At 37.4% G+C, this 14,839-nt stretch overlaps 1 protein-coding gene across 1 annotated transcript in view; it reads right to left on the bottom strand.

Moving 5' to 3' along the window:
- Nucleotides 1-14,839, bottom strand: part of LOC126187489 (copine-8-like) — a 160,262-nt gene that overhangs the window by 73,179 nt on the left and 72,244 nt on the right. Inside the window, exon 3 of the mRNA XM_049928596.1 lies at nucleotides 2,407-2,637. Coding sequence (XP_049784553.1) covers nucleotides 2,407-2,637 — 231 coding nt within the window. The remainder of the gene's footprint in view (nucleotides 1-2,406; nucleotides 2,638-14,839) is intronic.

Below are 14,839 nucleotides of genomic sequence, written 5' to 3' on the forward strand. Positions count from 1 at the left end.
GGGGGGGGGGGTGTTAAATACTTCTTCACTGTTTGGACAATGTATCCTGACCTTGTTCGGAGTGAGCCCAACCTTAAATACACTTGTTACAGGTACTCGACTGCATTTTGCAGTAATCCTTTTAATGAATTTTAATCCTTGAGCTGAGCTAAAGGGACAATTAATGTATTCAGGGTGTACACGCGAACATGGAAAAAAAAAATTCCCAGTTAAAAATACACTTTTTGCGGGTTAACTGGCAGTATATTTTCCCTCGGAACTGTAAAACTTATCAATCCTTTGAATGGTTATGGTGTATAGAATTTCCTGGCACTTCAGAAAACAAACACGTTTTGGAAAGGTCTTTGATGTGCAGCAACATGTACGCTGCATATTTTCATATTACAAAAGTATAAATTCGAATTCCACCAAACACCACATGTTGCTTTCCAAAGAATAGGAAACGAAATTGTGATGTGCTTTTGTAAGCCAGTCATAGCTCATGTCACATGATCACGCTAGCTGATTACGAAAGATATTCAGAGCATAGGATACCTGATGTAGTAAGTCAATAGCAACATCACTGTTAAGTAGTGCGAACACACAAACAGGTAAAGTTAGTAGTTTAAATTAATGTATGTAGTGTTGCTACAAGAAAAGCAAAGCTTTTACATATTATATTGATCTCTAAGGTTAATAAGTTGTGAGGGAAGCTATGCTTTCACATATAATGTTGATCTTTTTTGCACGTGTTACGTTTTTATATCACACAAATGTGCTAGTAATATTTTTAATAACAACATAAACGTCTGATCTTCTGGGTACGAAATTCTTCTAAATGGCTCGTCATCAAAGAGTTGATTTTTAAACAAGAATAAAACGCTCTGATTTTAGAAATTCATTGTATAATCTCTCACCTAGTTCAATTAGCGTAAAAGGAAATTTGCATTGAAAGTAACACTTTTCAAACCACCATTCTCAATATTTTCCCACGACCTGTTACAAATAGGTTCGTTTCAGCAGTTGCCAGAGAGCACCAGATAACAGGCGCCTCCACACTTGCGCAACTACGATGACGTAGGAAGCCCGTATGTTTTTATGTGTAAAACATTGAAAGATCTTACATTATGTCATAAAAGAAACAAGACATCAGAGGATACTACAAGAGCATCAGAATTTCGTAAACCAGGCTAAAATGCATAATTTGGCTGAAAGTGCACATTCATATTTCCAGATTCCCAATGAAGTAGGCCTTGATCTGATATTAAGCTTTCCACTGTGGTTTTTGGGATGTAAATTTTCTTTGAGTACCAGTACTGTATTATCTCATGTTTGGTTCTTTATTATGGCATAATGCCATAATGGGCTAGAAGATGAAAATGTGCACTTGAAATACAACGAACAGTTGAAACTAGCCAATAGTGTGGAATTAAACACTTTTTTTCAAATACAAACTGCCTTGGTGGAAAAGATTAATAAATGCCAAATTTCTTTAGCAAACCAACAAAAATAACTTCATTGTTCTGCAAGGCAATTAATACTCGACTGCCATAAAGGTGGAAATAAAGTAAAATCTGAAACTAATAGCATATTTTAGCCTATATATGATGGTAGTATGTGTTCCTGGAAGAGCAGATATCCTTCCGTAATTATGTGGATGTATTTTAATTCACCTGATAGCTCCTGGCCATAGAAATCCGTTTTGTTTCCATTTTAAGTGAGAGCAGTAAATGCAGAGGAAACAGCAAAATCACTAAATGTAAACACAGCTCATGTGGAGACTGCCCACTATAACTCAGACTGCTCTGCACTTCACCTTCGCATCTACACTAGATATGGGTGCTGCCCCCCTGATGAATGCAAGCAGCAATACTGCTAAACAATAAATTGCAGCCTTGAGGGGCTTTCTGTTTTCAAATTTCGCCACATGCTTGTAGACATTTCCCCTCCTTGCAAGGAACGTAACGTGATTTTCTCATAAAAAACCAACATTCAAATGTATTTTCAGAATGAGAATCCTGCTGGATAAAATTTTCTTACGTACAGAAAGTAGCCAGTGTTACTCCAACCTACAGTGTGTGGCTGCACTGAAATGTTAATAATTTGCATACCCAAGTGTGTACATTTATGCCAATTTGACATTTGTAGTGTGCCGCCTTAACGGTGCCACAATTTCAATGGCCAGCAGTGAATATTATGATGCCACAATAAATCCTAGAGACAATAACTAGAATCTAAATTTTGGTCAGTTGTGTATTAAAGATAAGTGAAGATCCAACATACAAAAGCAATTTTGTTTCAGAATTTGAAAAGATAGTAAAATAATGCATTGAAAAGATACAAGGGAATACTCCTGTATGGTGTAAGCCTATTAACACATTATATTATATGTATATATTTCATGAAGTTCATTGAAAAGATACAAACCTCTGTTTTGAAAACTGCAGAGAAATCTCCAGATTCAGTTGATTTATAGAATACAAGGTATGGATTTAAATGTCCAAAGAAGAACAGAAATGTTTTCTTCTCCAAGTTGTGTCCACTGAACTCTAGAATAACTTCATCTTTACAGGATGAGAGCTCCTCAGAAGTAATAACCACAAAGCTCTGATGATCCCCCACAGGTTGACTTGCATTTGATTGTAGAGGAAGCTGAACCTGGATGGCAACAAAAGGAAATCATCAGATTAATTTGTTAGTTCCTCAGGCTGCTATTTTGCTGAAAAGTAAATTGTAAGGTAAGTACCATCTGCAAGGGTTCAGCGTTCAACATAATAAAAAAAATTGGAAAATGTGTCATGCCGTGTTTCATTATATTGTGTCTATAAAATTTGCATATGCAACTAAATCATGTCTTAATTGCTAACTATTCTCATGTCATGTCTTGTCTTAGAAAGAGAGAGAGAGAGAGAGAGAGAGAGAGAGAGAGAGATTTTGCATACAGCTAATGCCATTTCTCACCTCTCAACATCTGAGGTCTTCCCCATCCCACTCTTGGAGACTCCTGAAGTACAAAACTTTTTTGAAATATCGTAAGCAGTCAACAACATTTCATTTTTCCCTGTAGATGCCATCTCTGTATCTGGTTTGGTTGTCTATTATTATCTGTTCATTCTAAATGGCAACACATGGTAACGTCTCCTCTCAATACTTTCCATAATGATCCCTCACACTTCCAGTTTTTTTATCTTTATTTTATTTCTGAATTTCTGGCATAACCTTGAGAAACCAGCGCTTACTCTCAAGTAATCAACTAGCCTGGACAAAAGTTGACTTCGATTTCTACCCATTTCTATATGTCCCAAGCTTCTGACAGAAATGCACATTCTTTCTATTATTGTTTCATATATAACACAGTAGAAGCTTGATGTACCGTCAGCCGATATATCGTGGATTTATATTTAACACAGTATAAAATATGTCCTCCAAAATAAAATATCATTGATAAATGATTTTTGAAGTACATTTTATTAACTTGAAACATATAGTCTTTCTGCAGTATAATTTACTGTTGCAAACTCCATACTCTTGAAACAATAATCAAAATGGATCGACGCAATTAAGCTCAACCTAGGTTATCAGCATATTGGGGTTGTTACTGGACACAAGCTTTGAATACACATCTCATGGTTAATACTGTGATGCAGTCAACATAGTGACTGTACACAGTGCTTGGCAATAATTGAAATGAGCATAACCGTCATGTGGATTATAAATAATTAACCCACTTTATATTACGTTATGTCACAGAAAGGGAAAGTGTTTTCTGTGAGTGTTAAACTAAAAATTATTGATCGTGTGAAGAATGGTGCTGCAGGAACAATTGGGGTATGGGTAACAGAAGAGAATAAACTTAGAAGTTTCTAAACACGGTTTAAACTGATGTTGGAAAGGACAGAAAAAGGACTACACTTAGAAACAATAGTGAACTTGACAAATGCCTTTATAGGTGGTTTCCAATGAAGAGAAGCGAAAGTATGCCATTTTATAGGCCTGTTATTAAAGCCCAACCAGAAAAATATCACTTTGATTTACAAGGCAACAAAGATTTTACAGATTGTTTTCTAGATGGAAATGTTGCCATGGAATTTGCCAAACAACCACAGAAGGAGAAATAAAACCTTTTGACAGTGCACCTGCTACACAGCTTCCTGAAATTCTACACAAAATAATGGTGGATGAAAATTTATATGATCAAGTGTATAATTGTGATGGAATGGTACTTTATTATTGAAGATAAAATCCGGAAATAAGGGTTTGAAAATGAGTATAGACCCTCCTCTTTGCCACAAATAAATTGGCAACCATAAGCTGAAACCTCTTTGTATAGACAAAAATAAAAGCCCAATATGTTTCAAGCATCTTGTATTTACACAACTCATTCAGAAGCATTCAAAGAATGCTTGGGTGACATCTGACGTTTTCATGAAGTGGTTTCAACAAGAGTTTGTTCAGTTTTGTTCGGTCATTGAGAAAGCACCTGCAGTCACTTAAGGTGAGAAAAGGAGCTCTTTTAATCCTTTATCACTATCCAGCTCATCCACTTGCTGATTTGCTGCAATCACAAGATGGAAAAATAAAAACTTTATTTTTGTTAAAAATGATGTTGGCATTAATTCAGCCGCTGGATCAGCGCATCATACGAGCATTTAACGTTCATTATTGCTGTGAACTGCTCACTTCAATAGTAAATACAGATGAGTAACTGGAGGTTTTATTAAAATCTATAAATTTTAAGAGTGTTGCATATTCAGTAGTCCTGGCATGGCAAAGTATCAGTCCAGTTGCTACTAGGAATTGCTGGAACAAATGTTCCATTGAAGAAAATGCAAGAAATGAACACTGTAGTGACCTAGACTTCAATCTCAGTGACATCAGTCTGTATGTGATGTTCTACAGTGCAGTATTGATCTTCGAGACATGAATCATTATATAGTGGTCGACAAAAAGAGCCAAGTGCGGAGATCACAGGTAACAAGGACATAATGGATGCTTTTAGAAATGAAGAAAATGAAGCATTCGAAGATGAGGATGGTGAAGTTGAAGGAGAATGTACACATGATGTCCCCAGTATGTGCAAAATATTGGATAATATAGATAAAGTGATTACGTGGATGGATCAACACAGTGAACCAAACCAAACTAAGCTAAGCTGTTGCACTGGATAAGCATAAAATAATACATACTAAAGAAACTGAATGAAATGACCCACCAAAGAAAGCTGAATGACTTCTTCCAAGCAGCAGAATAATTACATAATTCAACTTGCAAGGAGTGTTTTATACAATCAAACTGTATTTGATAATGTATTTTATATGCCATATTGAATTTCATATTATTGTTTGGTAGCGTTTGAGTGATGTTTGTCGAAAATGTTCTTTAAAGTCAAATAAAGTATGTATAATATTGCATTGTTTGTCCTTCCTCACTTTCCATGTGCAGTTTGTCATTACACAGCTCAACCTCGATATACCGTGGGCATAACACGTCACCCAACTATCGCATTATAAGGGGCTTCTAATGTACTTTTAGTTTTATGTGGGACCTTATTACTCCAACTGATTGAATCTTAAGAAGGAAAAAAGTAACAAACATGGAGATTTCTTTAAAAATCATTGTGCTTTGCTAGGCATAGTCCAGTTGGGGGTGGTATGCCATTCCCTTCCTCCAACTGACTAACCTAGCCATTTGTAGGGGGACCTACAGTCTGACAGTTTTCTTTTTGTTTATTTTTAAGCCCCATGTCTTTATAAGGCTCCCATTGAATACAGTCAGTCATTCATCAATTATCACCCAGTCATCATCGAACAGGAGACAGTAGAGTTTTATTATCTGTCAATGGGATTCCCATTTGGTTGTATATACTTTTCCTCTCTTTAGGACTTCTTACAGATAAATTTTAAACAACACATTTAAAAACTCAAAAGCAGTTTCTCTCATGGACTAATGTCACTCAAAAGAGTGAATGAATAATTGAACTGATATGCAAAACTACAACAGAATGAGTCAGTTGTTTTCGAACAACAGACTGAAGGGACTTTTTTATTTGGTTGTACTTACTATTAGTCCTGACCCAGCATTGTCTGGAAGGTGGGCACTGGAACGGAATGAAGTATTTTACCTTCTAATCAACTGTGGGCCTTGCCATGGATGGGTGGCTCGTGTCTCTTAATGCTACAGATAGCGATACTACAAGAGCAACCATATCACAGAAGTATATCTGCGGAGTGGGCTGAAAAATGTGATTCATGATGACAGGTGACAGCCTTTTCAGTAGTTCCAGGGACAACAGTTTGGATGATTGACTGATCTGGACTTTTAAAATTTGCCAAAATGGCCTTGTTAGGTTGGTATTGCGAATGCGTGAGAGCAAGGAGAAACTACAGTCATTTTCCTAAAATATCTACCTCTTCTGTATGACTTAATGATGATGGCATCTTCTTGGGTTAAAATTATACTGCAGGTGAAATAGTCCCCCATTCAGATCTACAGGTGGGCACTACTCAGAAGGAATGTATCAATGGGAAACATGAAACTGACTTTTCAAGATTTAGAGCATGTAGTGCTGGAACCCTTAATGAGATGTCTACGTTAGAGAATTTAAAAAAATAGAAATGATTATGTTGATTCCAGGACAAGGGAGTACACGGTTATCAACACAAAATCAAATAGGAGCAATGAACAAGTAGGTTAAACAAGAAAGAAAGGAATAAGAATACATTATCATAGCCAAGATAGACAGAAAGCCAACACACATCACAGTAGCAAAACTTTATATGCCTACTAACTCTGAAGATGATTAAGGAATTGAAAAATGTACTATGATACAAAATAAATTTTTCAGGTAATTAAGGCAGACAAAAATACAGTTGTTACGGGAGCACTGTAATTCAACAGTAGGAAAAGGAAGAGAAGGAAAAACAGGAGTAGAACATGGACTTGGGAGATAGGTATGTACTCAGCCCATAATTTATCAGTTATAAATTGAAGAGTAATACATTGAAAGAACCAGAGGTTGTCGACAGTTTGAAAGGGAGAATTAGGCAACTACTGACTGAAAAACATTTTATTATGTACCTACAGCCACTCAATTTCACTCTGACCCAAGAACCCTTCTGTTCAGCAGAAAAGTGATTGCATGTGCAAGGTGAGGCAGTTTGCTACAGTGTCCCTAGGATCACACTTTTGCCACTATACTGACTGAATTTCTTTAAGCCCAGGCACCTAACAGAACAACACTTTGTTCCGTTTCCATAAAAGGAGAATAATTTCCTGATCTTTCCAGACCATTTCCTTTCCTGGTATAGACTGTATGGCAATCAGGAAGATTACTCCCTCAATTAGTAACTTATCTGTTCTACTGCATTTATAGTCGTTTGCACAGGATGTAAGGTGAAACCAAAAGGGGCAACCAGGAAACACAATAATGCAGTCAACAGAAAAGATTGAACAATGGTTCTATAGAACAAAATTTGTAGAACTAAAAATCATACTTGCCTTTTGTTAACATATATTTTCAGTGTTCACTGTCATTGTACAATAAGTTCATTTTTCTGTCAATACGTTTACAGAAGCATAACCAAAAGAGCTCATTTGTTTTAATGTTTGTAAGTAGTTTCAGTACTACTCTCCCTGTTTCCAATTAAACATCCTTAAACAAAAAGTAATAGTTGCAGTATGATCAATGTGGTTAGTAATATACAGAAAAAATTTCTTACAGCAAGGTGCATGCACAGGTGCAGCTGGGTGTGCCTGTAGTCTGAAGCCACTGTCAGATTTCTAACTCCACTAACTCCTAACACTTCTTTGTAGAATACAAGTGTCCCATGAAAACATGACAGTAAGGTCTCTGTCAACCTTTCCCATTGTATATTAACTTGCCAGGAACCAAGAGATTGACAAGAAGAATGATCTGTCTTATACCTCTCTGCAAGATACACTCACAGCAGTCTCTGCCCAGACCTGAGTACTTCTGAATCTCCTACTCTATTATCAGTATTGCCATTTCACATTATTATATGCTAGCAGAGCTCTCACCTCTGATCAATTTCATCAGTTAACTGTCAATCTTTACATCTCCTGTAAAATAGTTGTTTGATAGGGTACAGTGTAACTGACTGTGCTGTCTTCTGCACATTGTAGTGAGCAGTCTGTGTATATTTTTTCCCCACTAAATGATCAGTCATGATTGTTACTTTATGATTATTAAAAGCTGCACAGTGCAAATATGTGAGCTGGTTGTTCGAATATACCCTCACTGGTTCCCTTAATTGCCACCAAGGTTAAATTTGTGGCTTCTCCTCAGTTCTTATCTTGAGTATTACTGATCACTTCAGCTGTATTTTGGTCCTTTTTATTATTGCACCACTACTGGTTTCGTGGCATTAAAGCCATATCTTCAGGTGACATATGATTAAAGCATTAGAGCAGAAAAGCTCGGAATCTTTAATCCCGACATTCGTCGTCTGTCAGATACAAAACACCACTAAAAGACTGTATGTCATGGATTAAAAACTGCTAAAATACAATATAGTGGATGGGTCCAAAACAAATCTTATCATAATGATCGCTTCTCCAAACTATATGGAACCGCGTACAGGTGACGCTCTCAGTATGACAGAGCACATGGTTGCGTCCCCTGTACGCAGTTCCGTACAGATGGAGAAGTGCCACTACGATACAATTTGCTTTGGACCCATCCACTATATTGGATTTTGACAGTTTTTAATCCATGATATACTGTCTTTTAGCGGTGTTTTGTATTTGACAGACATCGAATGTTGGGATAAAAGAAGCTGAGTCTTCCCGGTCTACGGTTTGATCGTAAGTCACCTGAAGATGTGGCTTTAATGCGACTAAAATGGTAGTGGTACAGTAATAAAAAGGACCAAAATACAGCTGAAGCAGTTATTAATACCCAAAATGAAGACTCATGACTGCGGTTGTCCCAACTACACGGTTGTTTGCCTCAGTTCTTAGTTGAGTCACCTTCTGCAGCTTGAAGCAATTCAATTTTCTAAAATTTCATTTTGAATTTTCAGATATTTCCAATTTCTTGCTTTTATTTTATAGTATACTGTTAAAAAGACTTTTATAATAGAGTACACAACCCCACATTCAACCATAAAATTGTTGGGAGAGTTGTCTAAGAAGATACCTAAGAACCTCTATGTATTTTCAGGTCACTGCAACAACTGTAAATGGTGAACACTGGTATGTTTTGTCAATAAATGTGACCACCACACTTTCAGCCACATAGCCATCAAGATAATTTTACGTACACAAGTTTTAGTCCCTTAGAAATGGAACACGCGCTCTGAGCCACACCTCTAGTGGCTCCAGGCTACGAGCATCCTTTGCCACCATAATAAAGTACAGATGGGAGCAGCTGCTCAGCCCAGCCCCACTTGCACTTTGAACCTCTTCGCTGTGATACCATCATTCATGATTAGTGCAGCGAGCCTCATTCTTGTAGATACTGTGATACCTGGACTCTGTTTCTTGCTGCATTATTTGTCATGAGTCTTCATAAGCTTAGAGAAATACAAGTTACGTGAATCTTCTGTTTATTGTATTATCTTTTTCATTAATCATTTCTGATCCTGTCCAGCTTTCCTACGATGACAGTTGCCACACCACTCTGTAGCCCACATCTCCTTAATGTTGTGTACAATGTCATACAAAACGTATTACATATGCAACTGGCAGTTGCTGAGATGCTGCCTTATCTTTAGTAACGTCTTCTCAGGGCCCAGCAAATGGCTTTGTAAAATCTTTGGCATGCTTAAAATTAAATGATTTTCACACTTAATTACAACATATTCATTTGGCAAACCTTAACTCTATTTTTTCTAATAAGGGAGCTCAAAGCAGTTGTTACTCCAAACCACCCTGTTAGCTGCATTATGGATTTTGCACAGTATCCCACGTCCATTTACCATCGGGACACATTTACTACAAGTTTCGTTGCCTCTATATTCAACAGTGACATGTCCACAGTTTTTACCAGTTGTGGCACCATAATTTGGAATATATGATGATACTGCAAGGCAGATAAACTCAACTTCGATATTACATGGCAATGTTTAAGTGTCGAAGTTAAAAGTGAAGATAGGTGTTTTTTTCTAATATGCAATGAACTTTTTTTTATAACCTTAGAATGTTATCCCCTTTCTTCCTTCACTTCTGATTCAGGAATGTGCACAAGTTGTATGCACTGAACATCATACCAACATTGAAGGTGATGTGTAATTCCAGTGTAACAAGACATCCCTCTAGCCTGATTATTTTAAGGGGGGTAGTTGCCCAAGAGATAGCAGATACCTGAAAGTGACCCATTTTGCAGTCTCTTTACTGATACATTAGCATCTAAATTCTCTAGATGTTTCCAAAATGAAATGATAACACGTCATCAAATAGACTACTACTTATGATTAAAAAGAATTTCTTCTGAGACACACATCATAATTTTTTATAGTTTACAAGTATCTAATGAGCTAGCTCCTCCAGTTCTTGTAACAAGCTGGATGTTAGTTCTCAACACCAATTAACAACCATCAGTAGAAGTATTTTTTTAGTATGGCTCATTTAGGTTTTGTATTCAAGGTACCAGTCCACCAAAGAATAGCTCACAGTGCATTAGGAAGCCTACAACAACTCAATGGAATGTGGCATATGTTTCATGGATACACACTGACAATAGTGTCACCTGAACAGCCATGTACATATTCAGTGGGGTTGCTAACCCTGAGACTCAGTTTTTTAATAGAGGTTTATATCATTCTTGCAATGTCATTGGTTAATTCACAGCATTTGGACAATGTCATCTGACTGAATATTTCAAAAAGTGTAACCTTACGTTAAAATGTATGCTGTGAATGTACACACATAGATCAAAAGAAGTACTGTAGATGAATATGTGTCAATAAAGAGTGTGAAACAAATTTGGCACCTCAAGGGTACTAAACAAACAGTTCACATCATATTTATTACAACAAAAAGTGTACAGAATTGTTCACAAAAGAACAAGGCAAAATTTCAGATAATGTACTTAAAAACTGTGCCTAGTAATATCAACATAGCAGCACGACCCAAGAGTAATATAAGAGACATAGAAACGAAGTGTTTCACGACAGCACTTATATGTAAAACATTCTCGGTTTTCTTGCCGCGTCAATGTCAATTCGAGAAAAAATCTCAAGCTTTCGACGATTACCTCCATTGACGATGATGATGATGATGATGACGATAGAGGTAATCGTCAAAGGCTTGAGATTTTATCCCGAATTGACGCAGCAAGAAAACCGAGAATGTTTTACATATAAGAGACATGACTAAGTTCTAAGAGCAGCGACTCCACTGGCTGGTAGCTGTTGACCTGGGTTAGTTCTTTACAAAAGCTCAAAACATCTGTTCTTCTTTAAACTTCACTACAGTACTTGGTCAATGGAAACATTTGTTCACATTTATTCCTCCTTTTATAGCATTCTGCAGCTGCTATTTCATTTCATGGTCATAAGAACATTCTCGTTCTCTCCTCAGTTAGAGTAACAAATAACTGTGTTATTACTACTTTCTCTGAATTCTATCTAGTTAAATAAGATGTGGTGTGGTGCAGAAAGCCACTACTATGTGAATATCAGGTAAAATGCAGCCCCTGCATGCATTATAATACCTAAGTTTAATTCTATACAAACTCAGGTTTAATATTTTAAAGTAATATTACATTTGTTAAATATCTTTAAAACATATTGAGTCTATTATACGTAACTACGATAAATTTTAAAAGTTACCTATCACACTGACGCATAAAATCCGATTTTCCTTTTGTAACCTTATCAAAGATGGCATTAGAAGGCAGTTCCAAATTTCATGTAACAGGGTTCATCAAATGCCTGAATAGAAGTCCAGCTATAAGTTAAGATCATCATATGCAATAAGTTCCTTGAAACTAACACTACTGAATGAATTCTGAATCTAACTAGAACAAATAATCCAATTCAAACATGACAAACAATGGAAAGTTCAAGTCGGAATGTTAACAATATTATGAAAAGGATACATTGCTACTCACTGTAAAGATGACACAGTTACAGACAAACAAAATGAGGAGACTGTTACACATTGAGCTTTTGGACAAAGTCTTCCCCCACCCCCACCCCAAACACACACACACACACACACACACACACACACACACACACACACACACACACACACACACACAGACAGACAGACAGACAGACAGACAGAGAGAGAGTGTACACATCACACTCACATGACCGCTGTATCTCTGGCTAAGGAAAATGGCTGTGAGGCATGAGGTGTCCTTGCTCGTATGAATGCGTGTGTGCTATCCTTTCTGAAGAAGGTTTTGGCCAAAAGCTCAATGTCTGCAAGTCTTTTTGTTGTGCCTGTCTGCAACACAATGTGACATCTTTACAGTGAGCAGCAATCTATCCTTTTAATAATACAATTCAAACAAATTATTTAAGAAGTAAAGGTAACTACAAACCAAGTGAAACTGATCTTGGGAGTCATTGAAAGGAACATAAAAGAGACTGAAAACTTTGCTAACTACAAAAGATTTTTAGTATGTGCACAGATTACATTAAGAAAGAGATTTAAATATGAACAAAAACCATTTTTCTTGGCTTTACATTTGTGCCCAATTTATTCAAAACAATAATACAGAAACAATTAATATTTAGTGCTTTTTTCCTTGTCTCATACTGATGTGCAATGCTCAAGGGGGATATTTCTCAGAGCTTCTAAAATTAAAGAATTGGTACTGGACTATTATATATGTATCTCTTATACAAGACACAACCTTGGCTGAAAGTCTCACAGCTGTCTACTTCTGTGCACTGGGGTTGTTTGAATCCACCACTAGAGTGATGGACATATAGAATGGGATTCTGGGGTGTTGTATAGTAACAAACACAAGGCGCATCCCAACAATAAGTTTCCCTATTTTTCTTTCTAAACAAAGACAATTTAGTTACATGAAAAACTTTGTTGGCAACAGCTACAGAAATGTCTGAGCTATTTTTAGATGTATTCACCAAATGAATTGAGACTCTGTCACATCCTGGGATCAACTTCTGTATTCCAGTCTCATAGAAGGCTGCCACCTGTGAATGGAACCAGCGTGTGACAGTCGTCTTCAGCTCTACATTATTGTCAAAACATTGGCCGGAGGACAGGAATTTCTTGAGGTGCAAGAAAAGATGAAAATTGCTGGAAGCAAGATGATGACAGTATGCTGGACGATCAAACACTCCCACCTGGACTTCTGCAAAAACAGTTGCTGTGTGCCGAGCTGTGTGGGGACGAGCGTTGTCATGCAGCAGTACAACACCTGCAGTAGGTATTCCACACCACTTGTTCCGAACGGCACGTCACAGTTCCCACATTGTTTCACAGTAGCAGTCAGTATTCACTGTTTCACCTCTGAGTTGGAAGTCAATGAGCAGAATGCCCTTCCTGTCCCACAACACCGTGCACACCACTTTCTGCACTGAAACAGTCGGTCTGGATTTTGTCCTGACCAGAGATCCACTGTGATGCCAATGCATTGATTGCTACTTGGTTTCTGTGGTCAAGGGAGAAATCCCCATCTCATCATATGGAATGATGATTCTGTCAAGGAACTCGCCACCATCACCGTGATACTGCTGTAGAAGTGCCAATGCTGCTCCAAAGCATTTTATTTTGTGCTCGGGTATCATGCTTTTTAGCACCTACCTGACACACAATTTCTTGAACAGCAGGTGCTTAGCGACAATTTCATGCAACAAGAATCACAATATCCCTGGAAAATGGTAGTTCAACCAGTGATCATTGATGAGGGAAGGTCACCCACTGCACTCTTCAACATGGACACTTTGATGACTTTCAGAAAAAAACCTACATCTGCAATGCACCATCTGTATGATCATGATATTCTGCCCATAGACCTGACAGAGCTCACGATGAATTTTCACGGGCACTATGTCTTGTGCATTAAAGAACCTTATCACTGGCAGGCAGGCAGCGGGAGAATGAACAAGAGATGCCATTTCGGGGCACTGTTGCTGCGGTACTGCTGCCAGGAATTACCTGTCTGGCTGGCACTTGAGTGTCATGTCATAGATCTGTTGCGCATGCACAATTTTTCCGACTAAATACACTTACTTTAAAGGAAACACCATCACAAAACTTAATTTCTGGATGCGCCTTGCATCGGGGTACTACGTGATGTACAAGATAATAGTTCAATTCAGCTACATCTGTCTGTTGTGAGTGCTTTGGCTTGCATATAGAAATGATTTCATGTTAGTATGATAAAGCTATCTGTACATAATAATATTGATCATGGGTGACACAATGTCACTGGATGAAATATTAGGTAAACAAATGTCAGCAATAGTTTTTTGGGAGGAAGTCAGGAGCAGAAACAGTTGCCCCAGATGGAAAGTACCCGTGTATTGGCAACTACAAGAGGAGACAATAGCTGGAGAGTGTGGTGTCCAGAGATAAGGACCACACTGCCACAAACTTGAAGTCGTCCCCATCTGATTGAACAGAATGCACCACACATCCACTTTTTACTTGCATACCACTAATATTTGTGGAATGATATTGTCCTACAACCAAAGATGGTGTGGTAAGATGAAAAAGTAAATTTAAGTTTGAGTCACAAAGAAAAATTCATTGCTGGCAAACGAAACAGTATTTTTGGGGGAACAAAGACATTGTTGAAAAGATGATAAGACAAAGAGGAGATGCCCACAGAGAGTTATGTCACGTAACAGTTTGCTTACATGGGTTTCAGTCACACCTACATTCACCAATTATTAAAGGTTTTTGTCAAAAGCCT

The sequence above is a fragment of the Schistocerca cancellata genome, chromosome 5, assembly GCF_023864275.1.
Source record: "Schistocerca cancellata isolate TAMUIC-IGC-003103 chromosome 5, iqSchCanc2.1, whole genome shotgun sequence".
NCBI classification, from domain to species: domain Eukaryota; kingdom Metazoa; phylum Arthropoda; class Insecta; order Orthoptera; family Acrididae; genus Schistocerca; species Schistocerca cancellata.